This window comes from Elephantulus edwardii, unplaced genomic scaffold (assembly GCF_000299155.1).
Source record: "Elephantulus edwardii isolate Elephantulus edwardi_28Jun2011 unplaced genomic scaffold, EleEdw1.0 scaffold00048, whole genome shotgun sequence".
Taxonomy (NCBI): Eukaryota; Metazoa; Chordata; class Mammalia; order Macroscelidea; family Macroscelididae; genus Elephantulus; species Elephantulus edwardii.
Window position 1 is genome coordinate 13,261,875 of NW_006399798.1, and position 25,965 is coordinate 13,287,839.

Here is a 25,965-nt window from a genome sequence, read left to right on the forward strand (position 1 = left end):
GGAGAAAAGTGCAACAATGAATGATTGGAATTCCAAAATCTCTGCAGATGTTCATTGAAATAAAAAAATAAATAAAAAATTAAAAAACAAAACAAAAAAAGATTTGCAAAGTCAATTAAGCACAAATAGACATATTTTAGTATTCTTTGCTTTCAGCTAGAAGCTGTCAATAATTATATATTTTAAACAGTCTTTTTTGCAATAATATCAGATCCTCAAAATAAAAAAACTCTAGCCTGTTTATTGAAAGATTGAAAATGGAGTATATACTAAATGTTAAATAATGAGGATAATAAATTTACATGCATATGCTCTGAACCATACCAATAGAGTCTCTCTTTTCATTCTCCATTTCTTCAGAAAGTTCTTGCAAAGAAGGGCCCATGTTTGCTGTACCACACTCAGATGTCGTTTGCTCATCTTGACCTGTTTAATTTTCAGAAAGGGAGTTAAAAGAAGTATATACAAAGGTCTGAAATAGAAAACATGCAATAAAACAAAAACTCGTAACAGCTGTCTTCAACTACATGTCTAGCAACTAAGAACGCCAAATGGTTTAAAAACACATGAAAGATATTCTCATTCATTCATATTGTAAGAAATAAAATGACAACAAATAGACAATAATAAGATATCTCTTTTCTCTTGTTGGCCTAATGAAATTTATACAGTGCCAAGTGTTGTTCAGAACACAAACATGATTAATTTTTTTCTGCTGGAGACAGAGAAGATTTCATGTACTACTAATGCAACATAGACTTTTCTCACCATTTTGGTGAGCTGTTTGTTGCTACCGATTCAAAGGAGTCCGACTGAATATTGGTTGCAATATTTCAAGGAAACTGACTCGTCTGTCAGTGTGTCTTACTGTGAAGGTTTGCATGCTGCTCTGAGGCTAGAAGTTACAGCACAAATATGTCAAATACCAGCATGGCCAACTGTGGTGAGCAAGTTTCAGCAAAGCTTCCAGCTTAAACCAAACCAGGTAGAAAGCAAGATTGGCCATCCACCTCTGAAATAACATGACCTGGAAAATTCTACGAATAGAGGAACATTGTCTGATATGCTGCCAGAAGATGTGGCCTTTGTGGTGCAAGACACTAAAAACATTACTGAGAAGGAGTCACCTCTTCAAAATAGAATCTCCTTCAATAACATGACTGGGATCAAGTTTCTGCCAGTGAAAGATCTTCAGAATGTATATGGCACAGCCTTGCTTGGTGAAAGTAAAGAAAACTTGAAGCAGTTACTGAAGAGGCATCAGCATGTATTATATCCCAGTGTTTAAAAAAACAACACCACCAAAACACACACACACACACACACACACACACACACACACACACAAAACCAAAAAATACAACACCCAGAATCCTCACAACTGGAACAATAGGCAACATCATGATAAATGGAGAAAAGACTGACATTGTCAAGTTTCATTTTTTTTTTCTTAAATTCACAATCAACACCCTTGCAAATAGCAGTCAAGACATTCAAAGATGAACTGCACTGGGTAAATCTCCTGCCAAGGACCTTTTTTCAATGCTAAAAGAGCAGGAATGCCAGTTTAAAGTCTAAGGTGCACCTGGTCCAAGCCATTGCATTTCAGTTGCTTCAGATGTGTGTAAAAGTTGCAGAGTGAATAAAGAGAAATGAAGAATAATTAATGACTGTGAATTTTTGGTGGTGTCAAAGAATATTTCTTTTAGCATGGACTTCCATGTTGCTAGGAGGGGCTGTTCCTTGGAGAGGGGCATGATGCTCGGAAAGGTGGAGGGAGGGAGGGTCAGTGAAGGAGAAGAAGACCGTTGACCAGGTAGATTGAGACAATAACCGCACAATGGGCTCTAGTGTGTCAGGAAGTGTGTGGATGGCACAGGATAAGACAGGGTTCAGATATGTTGTTCGTAGGGTTGCTATGAGTCATATTGGCACCTAAGAACTTAACTAAGATGGAAAATATCATGTAGCTCTTGTGGCTTAGAGGTAAGGAATTGTACTCTGGCAACCCAAAGGTATACAGTTCAAACCCACCAGTTGCTCCATGAGAGAAAGGTGGGCAGTCTCCTCCTGTGCAACTTACTGCCTCTGAAAACCCGCTTGGGGCAGGTGTTCAGCTGTGAAACTCTGCAGTTCTAACAACAGCAACAACATCTAGGAAGAAGTGCAGCTGCAGTGCTCCTTAAAGGTGAGAATGGTGAGACTGCCTCGCACGTGCTTTGGGAGTATTGTCAAGAGAGGGGAATCTTTGCAAAAGGCCATCACGCTGTGAGAATTGAGGAGAAATAAAGAGAGGAGGAACTTCAGGGAGTAGATTGACACGGTGACTACAATGTGTTGAAACACAACAGAGATCGTACAGCTGGTGGAGAACTGAGCAGGGATTTGTGCTGTGGTAGAGGAGTCGTTAGGAGTCAGGGCTGCTTCTATGGCACTTGACAGTCATTAAAGCACTTGGTCACTAAGCAGACACAGTCATTTAAGCACTTGGTCACTAACCAGAAACAGTCAGTAGAGCACTTGGTTGCTAAACAAAAGCACAAATTGTTTGAAAGCATCAGTCTCTCTATGGAAGAAAGACGGTGCACTCTACTTCTGAAAAGACTTTCAGCATTGGAAGCCCTGTGGGGAAGGAAGTTCTACACTGTCCTATAGCATCACCAGGAAGGAGAATCGGATGACATCAGTGAACCTGATTTTTTAGTATTGTTCTGTTATACATAGGATCACTGTGAGTTTGAGCAGGTTTGATAACACCTAACAACCACCACCACCACCACATCCTACCATTAATAAATTCTAGTCCTGGGACGTGTGCTATGAAAATGCTTATATGAGTTCACGTGGGTATATCTGTAAGGATATTTATTACAATGCAGATTATTGTAGTGGGATGGTGGAAAACAAATTTTGCTTGATACAAGCCATAGAGTACTATGAAAAAAAAAAAACCCGAAACTATTGGGTCCCACATAACAACATGTTGTTGTTGTTATGTGTCATCAAGTTGCTTGCGATGCATAATGACCCTACTATGTCCAATAGCCCTAAAACCTGCTCTATCCTGTGCTGACTTTACTGTCTCTGACACACCTCCCCTTAATACTCCATTCACTAAATCAACCCATCTCATTGATGTTCTTTCTCTGTCCCTCCACCCTCCCAAACATGACGTCCCTTTCCAAGGACTGGTCCCTCCTTGTAACACATACAAAGTATGTCAGATGAAGCCTCAAAATCATTGCCTCCATCGCTTCTCGGCCTTTTGCCTAAGATCAAGTGTAAAATCATCCAAAGAAGCAGCTTAGTTTCAACGTCTCCAGGACGACCCTGTTTTGTACTCCTGACAGTCCATGGTATATTCATCACTCTTCTCCAGCACCACAGCTCAAAGGCATCAGTGTAAAGAAAAAGCACAATGCAACAGAATACGATACAGCACTAAGAAACAACAATTTTGTAAAATACTGAATAACATGGTAGAGTCTATAGAGCATTATGCTGAGTGAACTAACTCACTTTCATAGGGAAAAATACTGCCTATGACCATTATTGTAAAAATAGAAGGTTAACCAGTAACATGTATATAAATGTCCAGAAAGGGGGAAGAGGTGTAAAAAGAGGAAGGGTGTAAATCTATGGCACAGCAGGGTTGAGGGAGCAGATGGGGGGTTTGTGTGCAGATTAAATGGGTACTCGAAAAGACAGGGAAATAATAGGCATAGATGAACAATTATTTATATAAAATTCAAGGTATGTGAATGCTTGTATAAAGCACAACATATATAAATGAAACACAAAGCAAATGAATTATTGTATGCAAACCCATTCAAGAAATGTTGACAAAAATCAAACAAGAGAAGAAAAAAAACTCCAAGAATAAAAGGATTTGTTGTTAGGATAGAATTCAGAGAAAAATAAGACAAGGAGAAAGAGAATGAGAAGGAATAATGTACATAGGGTTGCTATAAGTCGCAAGCGACTCGACGGCATATAACAACAACAACAACAACAAATTTAGACCCAAATTTGAACAAGCAAATTTGAAAATGTAAGTTCCACATTCTGATGAGTTTCAGAATAAACTAGAAGGTCACTTTTAATTTTTTTATTTTTTATTTTATTATTGTGTGAGTGTGAACCATCAAATCAGATCTGACTGGAACATGAGGAGATGGCCCCTCCTTCTTCAGCAGAGTAGCTGGTGGATAGAAGGACATTTTTAAAAGCTCACAATGCCTATTAAAAAAACTTGGAAACATTGATGCTATTTATAGCACAATAATACTTATGTTCATTAATACATCACAAAAAATACATTTTACACAAAAACTTGAACCAATTTTTAAAAATCTATGAATTTTCAAAAACAAAAACAATGGACCCAACCTACCAAGAAATCGAAGAATTTCCACCAAATAAAATAAAAAAGTCTTCTACAGAAAATGGGAAAGTGAATGGGCGTAGAATCAGAAACAGAAGTTGGAAATGGATACCAACAATCAAAACAAGATGTATCAGTAATTTTGATGTGCCATGAACTCAAGAATGTAATTTGCCTGATCTTTTACTGTTGAGATAAAAACCAAGTCAACCACCCAAACAAACAAACAAAACAAAACCCAACCTGTGTAATCTTACAAAACCCTAAGAGAAGTGGAGAGAAAAATCTGATAGAAAATTTGAAGAGCTTTTGGAATGAAAAGACTAAGAAGAGTAGCTTGATAATGGGAAATTGGGGAGAAAAAACCCCACTAATTAATTTGATGCTTTCCTATGTCTTGGGAAGTTCTATTTGCTTTATATTAATGAATGAATTAGCTTCTCACAATAAAACTTTGAAGGGGATATTCATCTCCATGAGGGTAATGAGGTACAGTGGTGAAGTGACTTGCTTAACACACTATCAGGACTGTAGCCTAGATTACTGAGCTCTGAATAGCAAGCCCTTGATCACTGTGAACCACGTTGCTGTAGAACCAGTGGCTGTTTCCATCAACACTCTGGCAATACAAGGCCAGAGACTCTACCAGTTTCCGGGCCAGTATTTGCCAGTTTCAGGAGGCATCCCCCAGAGATGCCTACTCACAGGCTTTAGTCTGTATGGTCATTACCTTGAATACTGGAACATAAAAAAGGGAAAGCTATCTTTCAGATGCAGACAATGTCTATGATTTTTTAAAAATTAACATCAGTAACGTAAATAAACTTGAGGGGGAAAAGTAAACCTTCAACAAGAAAAGGAGATAGAAATGAGAAGTAAATAACCCAGAATCTCTGTATGATGCAAAAGATTTTTCAGGATTTTCACAAATTTTAGAAGAAGATGAAAACACATGGAAATAATGAGAGAGCTAGGAACACATGAAGCAGGGAGCCAGAAACGTTGGTATCAGACTGTTACACAATGAAAGTTGGATAACCACTGGGATTTTGCAATGTATCTGTTGCACAGCCTGCTATCACCTTTGACAATGCTGCTGAATAAATATTTGCAGCTACATTGCTGTTCTAGGTGAGTGGACTTTGCCTTGTAGTGACCCTGTGAACAACAGATGCAAACCTTGCCTTACCCTGCGCCGTCCCCCTAGTCTCTGCTAAGCTGCAGTCCCTTGTTGAAGCCACTAATGCAATCCAATTCACGGCGCTCTTCCCTTCTTGCCCTGACCCCTCTAGCTTTTCAAAGATGTTTTTTCTTTTCAAAAAGTAATTTCCTATGGTTCAGAATAATATTTAATAACTGGTACTATTTGTAGCCTCCAGCAGTAGGAAACAAGGACTGACTGGGCCACAAAGGAGGGAGGAAGGGAAGAAGGTGGTTTTGGTTTTTGTTATTTTTTTTCCTTTCTGGTTGTTTCAGCCCACACCCTTCTCTCTCTCACCTGCCCCCAAGTATATATTATCTACTTAAAATAATCGAGGGAAGAAAATTCCGAATCTTGTGTACCATATGATACAGATCCTTACCACCTTCTTCTGGAACAATTACAAAGTTTCCTTTATGTGGTGGAGCCTTTAAGACTTGATATGCATTCAGATCAACGTCAATAAATGAGGCCAGCAAAAGATAATGCGTTTGTTATTGCCTGTGGCTGCTAGTCAACTCTGAAAGGCAAGGGATCATTGAAGGAACGCAGTAGGCAGAGTAATGATTCCTTAAAGATGTCCGTATTCTCGTCCTGGAGCATGAGAAACATTCATGTAAACGGCAAATGAAGATTAAGGCTGCACATGAAATTACGATTGCCAACCATCGGATTAGGACAGCATGATTACCCTGGATTATCTGAGTAGGCTCAGTGTTCACACAAAACAAACTCAACCCACGGCTGTTGAGTCAAACATGCCTCAAAGTGATTCTCCATTGGATTTCTCAGGCTGTAAATTATGGACGGAGGATGCCCATCTTTCTCCTGTGGAGCAGCTGGTGGATTTGAACCAGTGACCTTTCTCTTAACTCCCCAACAAATAACAGGGAGGACAGGAGGAGGTCAGAATGATGGAACGTGAGACAGACTCAACCAGCAGTTGATGTGGATGATGGAGATGAAGGTCAAGTCAAAGAACACAAGCGGTGGGTCTGCGGTCCCCTCCGGGCAGGGAGTCTGAATGACGGCAGGTGCCCGCCCTGCAGTCTGTCCGGTACCGCCTCTGGGCGAAACCAGGCCTGTTGGATAGCAGGTTAACTCAGCTTTTCCTCTTGGGCTGATCAAGTTCGGACACGTTCCGAGTCTGCCGTCAGCGGAGCTAAGCCCGGACTTGTCTCCAGCTGGGGCTATTTAAAAGCCATGCCCTCTCCCAGTTCTAGTTATTTCGTGACCACAGTCCCGTTCGCGCTTGCACTGATCGAGGCAAATGTGCAATACCGGAATGTCTGTGCCCGCTGCCGATGATGCTGTTCCAAGTACCTCCCAGATTCCTGCTTCAGAACAAGAGACCCTGGTTAGACCAAAACATTGCTTTTGAAGTTGTTAAAATCTGTTGGTGCACAAAAGGACACCTATACTATGAAAGAGGTTCTATTTTATCTAGGCCAATATATTATGTCTAAGCGATTATATGATGAAAAACAACAACATACGGTATATTGTTCAAATGATCTTCTAGGGGATCTGTTTGGTGAGTCAAGCTTCTCTGTAAAAGACCACAGGAAAATCTATACGATGATCTACAGAAATTTGATAGTAGTCAATCAGCAGGAACCATTAGATTCTGGCACATCTGTGAGTGAAAACAGGTGTCATCTTGAAGACAGGAGTGATCAAAAGGACTCTGTGCAAGAGTTACAGGAAGAGAAACCATCATCTTCCAATTTGATTTCTGGACCAACTACCTCATCTAGGAGGAGAGGAAAAAGTGAGACAGAACTAAATTCAAATGAACTGTCCAGTGAAGTACAAAGAAAACGACACAGATCTGACAATGTTTCCCTTTCCTTCGGTGAAAGTGTCGCACTGTGTGTCATAAGGGAGATATGTTGTGAAAGAAGCAGCAGCAGTGAGTCAACAGAAACGCCGTCAAAACCGGATCTTGATGCTGGTGAAGGTGAACATTCTACTAATTGGTTAGAGCAGGAAAACAGTTTCAGATCAATTCAGTGTATAATTTGAAGTTGAATCTATTGATTCAGAAGGTTATAACCTTAGCGAAGAAGGACAGGAACTCTCGGATGAAGATGATGAGGTTTATTGAGTTACTGTGTATCAAGCAGAAGAGAGTGATACAGATTCATTTGAAGATGTCCCTGAAATTTCATTAGCTGACTATTGGAAATGTACTTCATGCAATGAAATGAATCCCCCTCTTCCACCACATTGTAATAGATGTTGGGCACTTCGTGAGAATTGGTTTAATGAAGATAAAAGGAAAGACAAAGAGGAAATGCTTGAGAGCAACAAACTAGAAAGCACAGCACAGGAATAAGAAGGTTTTGGTGTTCCTGATTGTAAAAAGACTACAGTGACTGACTCCAAAGAGTGAGATGTTGAGGAAAATGATGATAACATCACACAGGCCTCCCACTCTCAAGAAAGTGAGGACTATTCCCAGCCATCAACCTCTAGTAGCCTTTTGAGCAGCCAAGATGTCAAAGAATTTGAGAAGGAAGAGACCCAAAGCAAAGAAGAAAGTGTGAAAGTGACTTCTCGCCCTGTTGCCACTGAACCTTGTGTGATTTGTCAAGATCGACCTAAAAATGGTTGCGTTGTCCATGGCAAAACAGGACATCTTATGGTGTGCTTTACATGTGCAAAGAAACTAAAAAATAGAAACAAGCCCTGTCTAGTATGTAGGCAGCCAGTTCAAATGATCGTGTTAACTTATTTTCTCTAGTTGACTTGTCTGCAAAAGTAGAATGTTTTGGAATAAAAACATTCAGCCGTGTATAAACAGAAATAGCTATTGAGTGTTGAACTGGCTCTAAGGCCCTCTGACCAGTTTTTAAAAACGCCACAGAAAAGTTTGCAAAAACCTGTATTTGTAGCTTGTGAATTTCACCCTCCTTGTTAATAAAGCTCTTTTATTATACACATATATATATAAAAAAAGAACACAAGCAACCCCTAAAGGCTAGAAAAATCAAAGCAATGGGCATTCTAGTGTCTCCAGAAAGAAACCTCGCCCTGCCAACATCCTGGCTTTAGCCTAAGGAGGCTTGTGTCAGGCTTTGGCCTCTAGAACTCCAAAACAATAAAGCTGTGGTAAATTAAGCTACTGGGTTTGTGGAAATGCTTTACAGCAACAGTAAAAACACCACCACCAACAACCACCAAAAAAACCCACCCTAAACCAAGCCAAAACTAAACTGAAACAATGAAAATGGCAACATGAGAACCGAGAACAAAGAATTGTGAAGATCTGAGGATAAGACACAATCACAAAAATAACTGTCCTTGGAGGTGCCTTTTGTGACCCATCTCATTGTAGCACAGAGGAGGTACAGAGTTAAATATGAAAATGGGAAGATCTGAACAAAAGACTTTGCCAGCAGTGGGGATGAACTCTTACAATGTAGATTGTGAATGCCTGGAGACTACAACTGAGACTCAACTTCTATATCTAAGACTAGAAGATCAATGGGGGGGGGGGGCAGGCGCCAGGTCAGAGGCTTAACTATGTTGCACAAATGCCTGGTCGTCTGCTACCAGCTGATGTATCTATGAGAGACTCTTTAATGTTGTTGTTGTTGTTGTTGTTATGTGCCGTCGAGTCGCTTGCGACTCATAGCGACCCTATGTACAACAGCCCTAAACTCTGCTCTGTCCTGTGCCAATCGCACTGTCTCTGATACTCCCATCCCAATTATCCCAGTCACTGAATCAATCCATCTCATAGAGGGCCTTCCTCTCCTGCGCTGTCCCTCCACCCTCCCAAGCATGATGTCCCTCTCTAAGGACCGGTCTCTCCTCACAACACGTCCAAAGTATGTTAGACAGAACCTCAGAATCCTTGCCTCCAAGGAGCCACCCGGTTTAACCCTTTCTAGGACAAATCTGTTTGTTTTCCTAGCAGTCCATGGTATTCTCAATACTCTTCTCCAGCACCACAGCTCAAAGGCATCAATTCTCCTTCTGTCCTCCTTAGTCATTGTCCAACTCTCTGATGCATAACAAGCAATTGAGAAGACCATGGCCTGTATCAGACGCACCTTAGTCTCCAGAGAGACACCATTGCTCTTCAGTACTTTGGAGAGGTCCCTAACAGCAGACTTTCCCATGGCAATGCGCCTTTTAATTTCCTGGCTGCTGGTGCCAAGACTGTTGACTATGGAACCAAGCAAACTAAAGCTGTGTAAAATCTCAATCTCTTCACCATCCATCCTGATTAGAATAATTACTGCAATCCAGCTGCCATGAATATAATTATTTGTTTCTAATTTTTAAGATTGATCTCTCTTCCATTGTCCTTCATAACTCAAACAGCAGGGGAAGAAAATGCACTGTAATGAAGTATCTAACACATTATGTTTTAAGTCACTCTGAATAGAAAATGACATTGGCTAAAATGAGTAATTTGGTTAGAAAAAGCCAGCTATGTTACAGTTAGATAGAACTGTGATTATATAGATAAGAAAGAACCGTTGCATAGTAAATGAGATACAGAATTCTACAAATTTTCTTAGAGACTCACATTTTCATGATGATGATATTCTCAAGCCAGCTAAAACCAATCAAAAACTCAGCGTAGGGGGAAAGCATGGATCCCTCCCAAGGCTTAGGAGAAAATGGAAAACAAAACCAAGACTAAGTAATAGAAATGATTCCAGCAATAGCTCCTGCTGGCAAAGCGGCAGCATCTAGTTCCATTCCTTTCCATTTCAATAGCCGAGTAATTAATGGGTGCTGTCTGTCCAAACACGCTTCAGTCATAAAGTAGAAAATTTTCATTTTCACTCTGGATATTTAGCCACACAACATAAAAAAAATCCTGAAAATGTGAAGAGTTAAGTCAATTTACTAATAACTTACTGCTTTCAGAAGCTCCTCAAATAGTGGCTTTCTCAATTTGTAACTGTTTGTTACATTTCCACGTGCAAGAACAAACACAGGCTTAGAGGTTCACTGACTCCCGGGAAAGCTGGAACAAGAAGCTAGAAACACATAGGTCTGTGCATGTCCTGGAGAAAAAGTCACATTTTTCTGGAACCACTACTCCACCATGCTTTTAATTTCATGTTTATTGTGAATAGTCCCCTGTTAGACTGATTTCCAAAGGGGATTATGGTCTCAATTCAGCCAGGCTGCCAAAAACTTCATGCTCACATGATGACTCCTGTCCTGTTTTCCATTTCTTTGTCTCCCAGCCAGTTCCTTAGCCGGCAGAGAGTTCATAGCTGCAGATGGTTGGCTGGACATTGCAAAACATGCAAACCATGGAAAATCGGGTCTTTTCCCATTAGATGTATTTAGTAGAAGGCACCATGGGAGAGTTGAATAGAAAAGTTGAAACCAAAGCAAGTTAAAAGCTACTCCAGAATGGAATTACAAGGCCAAAATGGAAATTTTTTTTGGTAAAAATGATAGCTGTTGTTATGTGCCATCAAGCCATTTACATAGTGACCCTATGTACAGCAGCTCTGAACCTTGTTCTATCTTGAGCCAATTTCATTGTCTCCGACACACCTACCCCAGTCACTGAATCTATTCATCTCATCCAGCGTCTTCCTCTCTTGTTCTATCCCTCCACGCTTCCAAGCATGATGTAAAAAAAAAAAAAAAAAAAGATAACGAAAAATACACAAATCAGATCAGAAAAGAATTACAACCTTCCTTTGAAATGAAATTCACAGAAATAGAATAACAAGGTAATTTGAGGATAACAAAAGGAACTCTGTTACTTTCATCTGCATTTTTAATGCATTGCATGCACACGAACTTCTCTTTGTTTCTTAGAGTTGTATGAGCTCATTTAGAGTTTGTTGTTAGGTGCCGTTGAGTCAAGTACGATTCAAAGCGACCCTCTGAACAACAGACCTTAACTCTGTCCTTTCCTGTGCCACCCTCACCATTCCTCACACACTTTGCCTAACAGCCCTTTGTTGCAGTCACTGTGTCATTCTACCCCATCAAGGATCTTCCTTTCTTTGGCCGACCTTCCACTTTTTCAACCATGACGTTCCTCTCCAAGGAATAGCCTTTCCTAGCAACATTCCTAAAGTATGAGAGAGGAAGCTGTGTAATCTTTGTCTCCAAGGAGCACTCTGGCTCTTCCCCAAAGACATATCTATTTGTTCTCTTGGCAATTCATTTGGTGTTCCTCTCCAACACCACAGTTCAAAGGCATCAATTCTTCTATCATCCTTATTCATCCTTGTCCAGATCTCACTGCTTTGAGTAGCATGATATAAAATTATTTGTACTCTCAAGGTCTACCCACCTGTTATTTTTTAAATAGGTTCTTCTTGTTATGTGCTGTCGAGTCATAGACCACTCATAGTGACCCTGTGAATAAAAGACCTGAGCACTGTTCATAGAGTTTCCAGAGACAAGCCATTTCGGAAGTGGATGCCACTCCTACTTGCAAGCTTGTTTTAATTGGGAAGCTCCACCAAACACTGTCCACCATGGGTGACCATCATCGCATTTGGCACATCAGTGTCACAGTGTTTAGCATCACAGCAACCACAAGTTACCTCTGTACAGCAAATGGGCAGACCAGTGCTGTACCACTTAGAAGAATGTCTGACCAAAAAATAATTTAAACCAGGTTCTAGGAAGCAAAATAAACCCCTAGAAAATTGGTGTCTTCACTTTTTCTTATTTGTTTAGTTTTAAATTTTCAAAGCAATCTGGATGAATATTTACAGAGCAGCTTGGTATTCCAAGTCATACACCATGTGTTTCTCAACCTTGATAGCATTCACCACAAAGGAGCAGCGCTCTTTTTCTTCTTTTAATATTTTTATTGGTTTTCTTATAGTAATTCCCTTACATTATCTTTCACTTATATACATTGTTTTTAGACAACTTTCATTTACTTTGTGTTTCATACAATCATTCATATCCACTCTATTTTACATTATTTTTTTAAATGGGTTTGCTTACAAAGTTTAATTCATCCATCTGTCTACCCTTTCTATTTATGCTTCTCTCCTCGCCTTCCTCTCTTTTCACTGTGTCTTTGTACAAAAGCTGTTTTGCTCTTGTGAAGTTGGTGTTTTAAAAAGTATGTTCCTCCCTAGTGTTTTTGTTTGGCTAAAAGTTGATTCAAGGAAGTGAGCTCAGTTCTGGGTCTGAAGAGTATCAAAGGGACAGAGTCTTAAGGGTCCCATCAGCAAAAATCAACTCTTTTAATGATTTTAAGATTTGTTACTCATTTTCCTCCCACTCTATCCAGGGCTTTCTATTGTAATCCTAGTCAGAGTAGTCAGAGGAGATAGCATATGGCCATCTATCTCTTCTGGTCACAATATAGTAAAAGCTGAGGTTAAGGTGGCCCATTATCCCTTTAGACTTATTGTTTCTTTACATCTTTGAATTTCCCCACCCCCACCCCCACTCTTCTTTGTTCTAGATGGGACAGATTTCAACAGTTGCACCTTAGATGTATTTTCACAAACATTTAGGATCCCAGATACTGCTCACCAAAGTAAGATGTACAATTTTAGGTATGTACATGGACTATGTTACAGCAATTTACCTTGATGTCCCCAAGCCCAGAGATTCATTCCCTCAAAGGTTTTGATTATTGCTAAAAAGTTTTCATAACTTAGTACTCATCATGCTCTACCACATAAAAGGTTGTATTTGTAGCACACACACACACATGTGTAGAAATAGTCTCCACAAAATGTGTGTGCAGACGGATAGATACAGATGTAATCTCATTTGTCTTCGCAAAACCTATTCTGTTTGTCTATTTAGGTACTCACTCACAGAGTATTACTGTTCTGCAGGCTACTTTACATATACTTATGTTATTGTTTGGTTTTTTTTTTGTTATTGTTTGTTTTTGAGTATATCAAGTCAGAATTGACCCATAGCTGACCCTCCAGCATGTTTTCAGAGACAGTTTAATCACATGAAAGGAGATTGTATATTATTCTCCTACAGAGCACCTGGTGGATTCGAACCATGTTCCTTTGGAACTGCAGTACTTGATCATTTTAATTTGCACCTCTCTGTTGCCCAATGTTCACCCCCAGTTCTGCATGTGTATTTTGACTGTCTGATTTTTCATTGGATTGAGCAACCATTGCTTTGTTTTGTCTGTACTACATACTGCCTGCCAAAATTGTTTGAAAAACATTTTTTAACATGCAATTGCTGCTAATCCATCTTTACCAAGTATCTCATGTAAGTGGAAGACAAGGCGTTCCAAACTTCTTAAAACTCGTCCAATTTGTCTTTAGCTAAAGAAGAAATGGAGGGAGTGGGTGGCAGCAGCAAATCTGTTCAATTCCTCTACATTATAATTACAAATGAAGGAAAACAATGTTCAACAATGCGTCTTGCTCTTACACTAAACAGCCTTTCAGCTGTGTTCTATTGTCAGTGGTAACTGCACAGACAACCTCACCTATTTCTTGTTCCTGTCCTATGTTGTGTGCCAGAATTATGTCACATGTTGTACATCAGTATTACTTTCTCAGTAATTACATGTGATCTGACTCAAAAGTCTCTTGACAAGTAGAAGAAGATGGAATCCTTGATACAGTCAAATTAAAAGCCAACTCACCAAATAGGAAAAACTCTGATTCTGTGTCTGACTGTAAATGTCTTCTGTAGAAGGTACCGTGATTATCATTTGTGTTTTTATATACAGAGAATAGAATAGAGGAAGAAATCTGGAGAGTAATCTGTAAGGAGTTGTGTTGCTCACTCAAAGGCTACGTCTCTCTGGCAGTTTGAATCTACCAGCAGCTCCATGGGAGAAAGGTGCCTAATCTCTTCTGAGCCAGTAGAGGTCAGCTGTGGTACGATTACTTCCTCACAGCAATAAGCTGTTGGGTTGTTTTCTAGAAGGAACTGTGTTTCTAGTATAGAATTTGTGATTTAGCAGACATGCGGATTTCCTTTAAGCATTTTCCTGTCTTCACATCTACAATGTTGCTTAATCTCTGTAGCACAATGACTAGAGGAAGTGCCTTCTGGAGTAAATTTACATCAGAGTGTCAAGCTCATTCACTCCAGTTCCATTCTGGTTCTAGTTTATGCAGAGAAACTGTGTTTCCACCCCAGATACACTGAACCAGAATCTACATTTTAACTAGATCTCCAGGTTATTCTTTAAACTCCCAGGTAATTCTTACATATCCTAATACGTAAGCAAGTAGAATACATCCTAATATCAGCAAGTCCGATCTCTCTCTGAATATTGCATAAGATTTGCCCTCACTTTAATGACTGGACTAACCCTTCCTCATTGGAAGCAGGAGTGGCATCCACTTCCTAAATTAACATGCCCAATGAACTTTGATAAATGTCGATAGTTGTAGAGGGGCTTCAAAGCCTTTTTTTCAAAGGGTCGCTATGAGCCACGCTTGACTCAAGACAATCAACAGCAACAACAACAACCCTTACTCAAAGCAATTTCTACATCACCATTCCCTTCACTTGCTGCACAAACAGGTTTTAAAACGATTGGAAACCTCTCCAGTCTTTTCTTGAATTCAAGAGCCTTGAGCTCTGCCGTCTGGTTGATTCTCTCCCAGGATGGATTAGAAGAAACTCCTTTAGTTTGATGGAGCCCCACTGCTGCACACTACACCCCCAGAGCGGCCTGAGGTAGTGCTAACCAAGAATGGGAGAGTATGCTCTGAGTGGCCTACAAACCCTTAGAGACCCACGTAGGTGTGAATCTCATTCATAACTCAGGGGCCGCCTCTACGTGTGAGGTGAATAGGTTAATTCTCAGCAGAATGTTAGAACAGAATGAAAAAAGTTCAGAGATGTGGTTTATATGAACTTTATCCATGTCATTAGCCTTGAGCCTTAATTAATTACTCATAGACGTATTACAAAAACCAATTGCAATTTATTGATTCATTCATTACTTCACAGCAACATTTGCAATTTATCTACATTACAATTCATAAATTCTTCACAACATATTGATTCATTAACTCATAGTAAGCATGAACCAGTTAATTGCAATTTATCTACATTGCAATTCATAAATTCATCACATGTTAATTCACCAACAGTGGAGAATACTCACTCACCCCAGTATCCCAACTCCTCTCCTTCTTTTGCCTCTCATGGTCATTGGTGCAGTCGGGAGGTTCTCCGCTAGTTCAGCAGTCCGATATAGTCAGGGAGTTATCAGCTAGTTCAGCTACTCAATGTAGCCAGGGTCTGTCAGTGTGGGCAGAATCCTCCACTGTCCAGTAGCTCATGTCCATCAGTGTAGGCCAGACTTCTTGGCTCTGAAAAGAACCTATAGGTCTTTGGCTCTAAAAAGAGCCTTTGGAGTTTCAGTGTTTAGCTCTTTGTGAAGTGCAGAGAGAAGTTGCTGGGCACAACCAGAGTTTTATTTACTCTGGCTTCCCCACTTTACATTATGATGAGGCAAGTAAGGCATGCTGGGACATGTTGAATACCAATATGGCTTTGACCAATCATGTTCAATACTAGTTGTGTTTCCTTGGCAACATGACAGTAACTAATCAGTCATATCTCCTTATGAAGGGTCCACACCTGTTGTGGTCAGTGGGGACCCAGAGCCAATAAGAGTATGTTTCCCAAATATTCTTAACATAATTTCTAACAGCAAATTCCTAACATATTTTTTTATTTCTAACCTATAACATAGTAAGTTCTTAATATATTTCTTATTTCTAACATATAGCTGATTCCCAATAGATTTCTTACTCTTAAATTTACAAGTTACATTCTCTTAGCAACATGGGAAGTAACAAGTTACATTCCCTTATCCGGATTCACAAAGTAGCTTTACAGGCAAGTTATTATCAGTTACATTCCCTTACCAAGGGCTTGCACCTCGTGTGGTCAATGGGGCTCTAGATCTCAAAGAGGTCCATTTTGGCATGTTAATCTGATAATACATTTTTTCATAAATATTTCTATACTTAAACATCAAATTCATTATAACATTTTTCCACAGCAAACATATTTCATAATGCAAAACAGCAAATAACAATTTAAGAAATCTCATAATATGTGTTACAGCAAAATGAATTGAACTGCTCATAACAATCCAAAGTAATTTGGTCTTTTTCCTTGGAATTTCCTGAGTAGATGAAGTGCCCGTGCAATGTAGGGCTCCTGACCATTTCTGAGAGTTGATGCTAATTATGGGATTCAGATGAGTCTGACTAATGCGGAGAGACCATTATCAGCTGACTGCAAGTGAAGTGGGCTGACCCAATCAAGCACAACTCCATAACAAGGCTATAAGGAATGATTGTGGACCATGAACCTACAGGGTCTTCCCAGTTGATAAGTGATGTGAATGCAGGTGGGAGGGGAGGCAGCACAGTCCTTCTAGAGCAAGGACAGTCTGTGCAGAGAACCTTACTGTGCAGAGAGCCTTACCCTCTGTCTCTTCATTTGTATAGTATATAAAACTGTATAAGACAAGCTTAGTGCATAGTGTTTCCAATGAGTTCTCAATTTCATTCAGGTGAAAGACCAAACTCAAGGCAGTAATGGAAGGAGACTGTCCCGAGCTCACAGCTGACATTTAAAGTCTTGGGAAGACTTAGCAGTCTTGGAGGTCTGTGCTCTAATACACAGGAGCTCTGAGCCAGCTCTGGGAATGCAGGTGAGAGGAAGAAGTCCTACAGGAATGGACAACACAACTAGACCAACATGAAAAGTGAGGATTGAATGCATTCTTATTAATGTTACTTTTATGATTTAAAAAAATTCATATTTAAATAAACTTTAGAATCATATATATTTGTTGTTATGTGCCCTTGAGTCACCTGCAAATCATAGCAACCCAATGTACAATAACTCTGAAGCCTGCTCTGTTCTGAGCCAGTCTCACTGACTTCAACACACCTGCCCCAATAGCCCCAGTTACTGTATCAATCCATCCCATCTGGGGTCTTCCTCTATTGTCCTGTTCCTCCACCCTTCTGAGCATAATGTCCTTCTCCTCTCCTGGTCACATGCCCAAAGTATGTGAGATGGAGCTTCAAAATCCTTGTCTCTAAGAAGAAATTTGGTTTCACCCTCTCCAAAACAGAACTATTTGTTCTCTTTATGGTCCATGTTATGGTCAATACTCTTCTCCAGAACCACAACTCAAAGGCATCAATTCTTCTGTCATTCTTAGTAATTGTCCAGCTCTCTGATGTATAACATTTAATTGTGGAGACCATGGCATGGATCAGGAACACTTTAGTCTCTAGACTGACATCATTGCTCCTCTGCACTCTGGAGAAATCCTTGACAGCAAACTTCTTCAATGCAATTCATCTTTTGATTTCCTGACTTCTAGTGCCAAGAGGGTTGATTGTGGATCTGAGCAAGCTGTAATTGCTAACAACCTCAGACTCTTCTCCATCTACCATGGTGCTGCCAATTGGCTTAGTGGTGAGAATCTTTGTCTTCTTGATGTTGAGCTTCAATCCATATTAAGAACTATAGTCCTTGAACTGCAGCAAATATGTTAGAGCATCCTCAGTTTTGGCAAGCAAGGTTGTATTATCTGCATAAGATAGGTTGTTGATGAGTCTTCCTTCAATCCTGATTCCACATCCCTCCTCATACAGCCCAGCCTTTCAAATGATCTGTTCTGCATATAGAATGAAAAGATATGGAGTCAGGATGCATCCCAGTGCATCAGAGGATGTACTCCTTTCCTAATTTTGAACCATGCAATGTTTCCTTGCTCTGTGCTGACGACTGTCTCCTGGTCCAAGTATAGGTTTCACATGAGCACATCAAGTGTTCTGGGATCCCCATTATTCTCAAGGTTAGCTATAATTTGTTGTGATCTATAGGGTCAAATGCCTTTGCATAGTCAGTGAAGCACAGATAGATATTCCTCTGATATTCTTTGCTTTCAGCCAAGACCCATCTGACATTGGTGATAATGTCTCTAGCGTCACAGCCTCTTTTAAACCCAGCTTGTATTTCTGGTAGTTCTCTTTTTAGATTCAGCCTTCCAAATAAACTTTAGAAGCTTGCTATTGGGATTGCCATTGAGATTTTTTTAAAACAAAATGGCAGTGATTTAACAGAACAGAATATATATTTAGCAGTTATATAAAGCAGTGTTATGTAAAGACACCAAGTATTCACACATTTAATCAAGAAGGTATTAAAAATTTTAAACTTGCTGTGAGAGAGTTCAATTGGACTAGTTGACAGAAAGTTATGCTACCAAGCCAAAAGTGGATAATTTTAATCTGCATCTCTCAGGCCTGCTTTTAATTTGTTTTTGGTCAAACATTCTTCTAAGTGGCATAGCACGGGTCTGTGCACTTGCTGTACAGAGGTAAATTGTGGTTGCTGTGAAGCTGAATACTGTGACACTGATGTGTCAAATGTGAGAATGGTTACCCATGGTGAACAGTGTTTTGTGGAGCTCCCTGATTAAAACTGTTATGGCTAAGAATGTCACCACCTTATTAATTCTCACATATATAAGAAACAAAGAACGTGCTTTATTTTTCAGAATAATTTTCCACATGTGGAGCGTCTCTCCTTCAGTAGAAAGGTGACCAGAGAAAGAGCCCCCGAGACTCCCCGCACAATTGGTTTTAAGGAGTTCCTGGGTGCTTCAGTGCGGGGCAGAGACTGGGAACATGGTTAAGGGACAGAAAATCAATCATGTGGGCTGGCTTTTGGTTGGTTGGCTACTTTGCCTGCCTTTGCCCTCTCTGGGTCATGTACACACTTTGTCTATCCTTGCTTTGAGTCACGTAGGGCAAGTTAATTTTAAACTTTGCTAGGACAGATGAGACTCTACCTGGCGCATCTGTGTTTGCTCTTCCTTTCCTAAGTTAAGAATTTTTATGGCCCACTCCTGCCTCTGGAATTAATGGGTTCTTTTCAAGGTTGGTTTGAGTCAGGCTCTAGGTGGACGCCAGATGCACAAAATGGGGTTTATGCTGTCTCCTCAAAAACAAGATTGGAAGCAGGAGTGGCATCCACTTCTGAACTAGCTTGCCTCTGGAGACTCATGAACTTGGAGAAACTATGAGAGTTATACAACTGGTCAGGTCTTTCATTGACAGGGTCTCTGTGAGTTGTCTACGACTCGACTTCACTTAACAACAATAACAATTATTGGATCAATTATAATCACAGCAACTTATCCTCTTCATGATAGAACTGCCCTCAACTAGATTTTCAATTGCTCAAGTTTACAGTAAGGAGCACTGGTGGCTTAGTGGCAGGGAAATGTGCTGCCCAAATTATGACGTTTGAATCCACCAGCTGCTCCATGGGAGAAAGATGGGCGATCTCCTCCCATGTGATTTACTACCTCTGTGGTTCACCCCCATTGGAGGGTCACATATGAGTCTATTCCAATGGCAATGGCTTTTGGTAGTTGGTTGGGTTTGTTTTTATTTTTAGTTGGTTGGGGGTTTCCCCCCCAAAAAATATTGTTAAATTGTATATGTCTTGCTGTTTATTCAGCCCTCACTTTAACTTTCACCCTCTTCTTCAGTTTCCAGTTCTTTGCCTTTTGCTTCATAAACTTTGAAGCAATATTATTCAGTACTACAATTTTTCTCATCTTCATGTATTGTGCACAAAATTAAAACAAGCCTCCTCTTGAATGCTAGAGAAATGAGCAGAATGCTTGTCCCCACAGGGTCTGTGTGCAGCCTTCCTCAGTATAGAGCATGCAAAACCCAAATTAAATAACAACAACAAAACCACCACAAACAAACTTGGCTTGCAAAGAAGGAAATCATGGAGCAGCCTAGGAAAGAGTAAAGCTGATAATGCTTGTTTTCAGAGGCTGTTCTGTTCTGATTTGACCTCCCTCAGGTGCAGTTGTATTGGCTACACGTAGGTTTGGTTTTGTTTTGGGTTTTTTGTTGTTGTTGTTGTTCTTGTTGGAGTCTCTGTTGACCGCATGGACAATAGACCCGAACACAGTCTGGTCTTATGCCATCCTTACAATTGGTTGTAGACAGAACAATTGTACTCCATTGTTGCTGGGTTTTTGTTTTGGGGTTTGTTTGTGGTTTTGTTTTTTTTTTCTCTTCACTAAATAATCTTTAGAAGTAGGTCTCCAGGCATTTCTTCATAGTCTGTCTGATTCTGGAAGTCACTCACCGAAACCTATTCAGCATTTCAACAACACTAAATCCTTTTCTGTGGTGACTGCAGGGGAGATAAAATGGTCTGTAATGTTGGGGTTGTTAGGTGTCATCGAGTTGAGCATGACTCATAGCAACCCTTTGAACAACAGACCTGAATCCTGCCCTATCCTGTGCCCTTCACATCATCTCTGATACAGCTGAGTCCACTGCCGTAGTCACGCTATCAATCCGTCTCATTGAAGGTCTTCTCTTTTCACTGACCCTTCACCTTTCCAACCATAATATACTTTTCCGAGGAATAGCCTCTCCCAGCAACATGCCCATAGAGATATATCTATTTGATACCACACAGCCTGCAAAAGAACCTGGGTTTCTTTCAGGAAGGAGAGAATTCTGCCACTGAACTGCTTCCACTCCTTTTTAATAAATTGTCTCCATTTCTTTAAAATATAATAGGAGAAACTCCCATAATAGATTATCCTTGGTCAAGTTTTATGATATTTTTTGCCTTGAAACATCCTCATTGTGATCTATTTATGCCCTCTATTTTAATTTGCAAAATAAAAAGATTATTCTTTTCTACGGTCTATGATGATGTCTTCTCCAAGGAATAGTAGCCTTTCCTAGCAACATGCCTGAAGTGTGAAAGACCAAGACTCATCATCTTTGACTCCAAGGAGCACTCTGTGTGCACTTTCTCCAAGAGATACTTGTTTGTTCTTTTGCCTCTATATGAGATATTCAATGCTCTTCTTCACCACCACAGATCAAAGGCACAAATTCTTCTTCTGTCATCTTTACTAACTGTCCAGCTCTCTGATGCATAGCAAGTGATTGAAAAGACCATGGCTTGAACCAGGCACACTTTAGTCCTCAAGCTGTCCCCTATAGACTGTCCAGTGCAATATGTCTCCTGATCTCCTGACTACTACTGGTACCAAGGATGTTGATTGTGCATCCAAGTAAGGGGAAATCTTTGAGAATATCAGTCTTTTCTCTATCTATTATGATATTTTCTATTGGTCAAGTGGTAAGAATTTCTGTTTTCTTGATGTTGAGAAGCAATCTATATTGAAGGCTGAACTATTTGATCTTGTGCAGCAAGTGCCTCGAGTCCTCCTTACTTTAGGCAAGCAACGTTGTGTCATCTGCATAACACAGGTTATTGATGAGTCTCCCTCAAATCCTGATGCCACATTTTTCTTCATAGTGCCCAGCTTCTCCAATAATTTGCTCAGCATACAGATCGAATAGATAAGGAGAGAGGATGCAACTCTGATGAACTCCTTTCTTATTTTTAAGCCCTGTAGGATTCTCTTGCTCTGCTTACACAACAGCCTCTTGGTCTAGGTCTAGGTTTCATATGAGCACAGTTAAGTATTCTAGATCACCATTTTTCTCAATGTTGGTCATAATTTGTTGTGATTTACACACTCAACGCCTTTGTATAGTCAATGAAGCAGAAATAGACACTCTCCTTGTATTCTTTACTTTCAGCCAAGATCCATGTCACATCAGCAGTGACATGCCTGGTGCCACAACCTCTTCTAAATCCCGCTGAATTTCTGGCAGTTCACTACGTATGTCCTATTTGGGCCATTTTTGAATGATCTTCAACAGTATTTTTCTTGCATGTGGTATTAATTATTGTGTGTTGCTTGAAGAGGCTATTTCCTGGAGATGGACATTGTGCTTGGGAAGGTGGTTAGGCAACAAAAGAAAAGAAGACCCTCAAGCAGGTGGGTTGACACAGTGGTTGCTGCAATGGGCTTGAGTGTGTCAGAAAGCAGGGAGATGGTACAGGCTAGGATAGGGTTCAGATCTGTTGTTCACAGGGTTGCTGTGGGTCATACTTGGCTCAATGGCACCTAACAACAAACTAAAATTAATATGATACTGTTGTCTTTTTATCCCAGATTGAAAAAAAATCCTCATTTTGTAATCAGTTTTATATTGCCCTTTTGCTGATAAGAATGCAGACATAATTTTGATTTTATTAATTTTTTTTTTACTTTCTAGGATTTTTTTAGGATTTTAAAAAATGACTGCTATGTTCTTGTTGTGTACCATCAAGTCAGAACTGACCTCCTGCGGGTTTTCAGAGGGAATTAGTCACACAGGAGGAGACTGTCCATCCTTCTCTTATGGAGCAGCTGATGGATTCAAACAGCTTACCTTTGGGATTGCAGCGCAGCTTTCTCACCACTGTGCCACATAGCAGCTGGCACAATGTTCTTAGATTTTGGTTAAAATGTAGACAGAGCTTAATAACACAAATAATCAACAAAGGTAGTTTTAAAGAATGTAAGTTGATTTCCTCTCCATACAAAAGGCTGCCTTCAAGGTTGGACTCTAGGGAGATAAACTTCCTGGTCTGTTTCACCTTCTAGTGGTATCTGTTCATACTTTCATATGCATCTGTCTTTCTCTCTTCCTGTGTTTCTCTATGTGTCCATTCTGCTCTTGTGGTATCTGTTCATACTTTCATATGCATCTGTCTTTCTCTCTTCCTGTGTTTCTCTATGTGTCCATTCTGCTCTTGTGGTAACTCAAAAGTGATTAAATATGGAAGCCACTCCCTTAAGTATGACCTAATCAATCTAATAAAGATATTCAGAAGCACCTTTATAAAAACTAGAGCGAGGATTTCAATACATGTTTTGGGGAGATACATTTCCTTTATAATATCTATCTTTTTTTTTTTATTCAAGCCATGAGTTTTCTAATAACTGGCTATGCATCTGAGAGGTGGACGATGAATAAGGATGATGGAAGAAGAATTGATGCTTTTGAGCTATGGTGTTGAAGAAGCATACTGAATATCTCATAGACTGCCAAAACAACAAACAGGATTCACATCTCATGCCGTAGGCAAAAATCAACTTAAGGTGGCCAAGAGACCTGAGGGTGAAGTCCAAAGCCATAAGAATCATAAGAGACAAAATGGGACTAAAGTTAGAAGCTCTAGCCTACAGAATAAATACAGCCAGATATGTATGACCAGGAATAGACGGATGGGATGTTCTAAAATTCAAACTTTTTTTTTTGCATTAAAAACTTTTCCTTATACACTTAAAAAAAAAAAGGACAGATATATCTTGGAGAAGGTGCAGCCAGAGGGCTCCTTAGAGACAAGGATGAAAAAGCTGCATCTCACATACTTCGGGCATGTTGTTAGGAGAGGGTCCTCCTAGGAGAGGGACATCATACTTGGAAAGTCGGAGGGTTAGCAAAGAAGAGAAATAGCCTCAGGGAGGTGGATTGCTAGAGTGACTGCAGCAATGGACTCACGTGTATCGGAGATGATAAGAGTGGAGCAGGATAGGACAGAATTCTGTTGTTCACAGGATTGCTGCAAGTCATATTCAATTCAACGGCGCTTAACAGCAACAATCTATTTTATTTTATTTTAATGTTATGTTATGTTATGTTGTTATTTATTTTATTTTATTTCATTTCATTTCATTTTATTTGTGTGTGTGTGTGTGCTATCAAATCAGATCTGACTGGTACAGGAGGAGATTGCCCCTCCTTCTCCAGCAGAGCGTCTGGAGCAACAATCTTTTGTTTTACTCTGATCTTGTTTTTACTCTGATCTCATGTTTTCATGCCAATTTATCTTGGACACAGCCCTCATTTTAAAAATAAATCAGCAATTTCATAAAACTACCATATTGTGATCTTCTCAGTTCATTTAAAATTCATAAAGTCCATTTAAAACGCTTAGTGGTCTTTGTGCTACATATGTGATTGATTAGTCAGCATACTGAAGATGTGTGTATAATAGTTAAGGGAAATGCATAATTTATTAAAAATATGAGAAAATATTTCCTATATTGGTATATGGAATACCTTATGTTCATATAGGTAGAGACCCTAGGCAACTAATAGTTGTGCTGCCAACCAAAAATGAGGTGGTTTGAATCCACAAGCTGCTCTGTGGGGAAGAGATGGACAAGCTCCTCCTATATGATTTATAGTTTCTGGAAACTTCCATGGATAGTCAGCTGTGAGATGGTTCTGATTCAACGGCACATAACAACCAAAGCCACATAACAACCAAAGCCTGCTAGAGGGCCAGTTATGAGTCAGTTCCAATTTGACAACACACTGTTGAGGAGTATATACATTGAACTATGTTATAAATTAGAGGAAGGCAAAAGGAATTATTGTTGGAGTTTGAAACAATTTCAGTGATCCAACTTTCAGTATAATATGAATTTATTTTACAAGGTATAAAGATTCAGAAATAAAACTTTTCATATTTAATGAATACTTTTGTCAAACATACAGACAAGATATATAATGCAGATAAGAGCACAAAAAGTAAATAAAGCATTTAAATGTTTAATATACAACAAAATGCAAAAAGCTACAGTTGAAGCCTACCCATGAATCTGAATGCAAATTTAAACAATGTCAATATCACAAACTATTTAGTTATAAAATTTTATATACTGTATGTAAAATTATTTAAAATATGTATAAAGTGCATTTAAAATATCTAAAAAGTGCATTAAGAAAAGAAGGAAAGAGTTGACAACATTGCCACGTGTGATTTGTTTATCGTTTGGCACCGTTAGTTTCTAGTTATTTTATTTTCAATTTTACTGTTTTTCTATATTATGCAAATTTTCACAGAGAACACGAAAATATTAAAGTTATATAACATATCAGCAAAAAAATAACAGAAATACTGTTTGTTCCTCAAAAGTTTTTCTGTTTATATTTAAATTAAAATAGCTACAATTTAAGAGAAGATTTTCATTGCTGTGTGAAGCCACTGGATATTTTAAAAAAATTGATTAACATGGCAGACATTTTCATATAGGCATACACAAATATGTAAGAGACAAAGGGTATTCAAATAGCTGCAAATATACAGAAACTTATTGATGAGGTAATGAAGAAGACAGCATGCTTCAAATTCACAAAATTAATATAATGCACTTAAAAATCTGAACAAATAGGACTATGGCTCTCCTTGTCTATAAATGGTACATTTGAATTGTTTTTCAAATATATTTGCTTGCTTATTTGTGAGTCTGAAACACCCATAACACTGTAGACAATTTCTGGAAAGTTTCAGTATGTTATTCTTGGGTTATACTAATATATATGTATGTGTGTGTGTATATGTATATGTATGTATGTGTACATATGCATATATACACATTATATATGTTTACATGTATATATGTATGTATATGTGTGTATGTATGTATATATACACACACACACATATATATATATATATAAAATACAGAAACTGT

General features: G+C 39.2%; 1 protein-coding gene and 1 pseudogene across 1 annotated transcript in view; one reads left to right on the forward strand and one right to left on the reverse strand.

Annotated features, from left to right (window-relative positions):
* ABCA9 (ATP-binding cassette, sub-family A (ABC1), member 9) overlaps positions 1-420 on the reverse strand; it is a 77,482-nt gene extending 77,062 nt beyond the window's left edge. Inside the window, exon 1 of the mRNA XM_006886254.1 lies at positions 325-420. Coding sequence (XP_006886316.1) covers positions 325-420 — 96 coding nt within the window. The remainder of the gene's footprint in view (positions 1-324) is intronic.
* A 6,435-nt stretch (positions 421-6,855) lies between these two features.
* On the forward strand, positions 6,856-8,331 carry LOC102862809 (annotated as a pseudogene).
* The last annotated feature ends 17,634 nt before the right edge of the window (positions 8,332-25,965 follow it).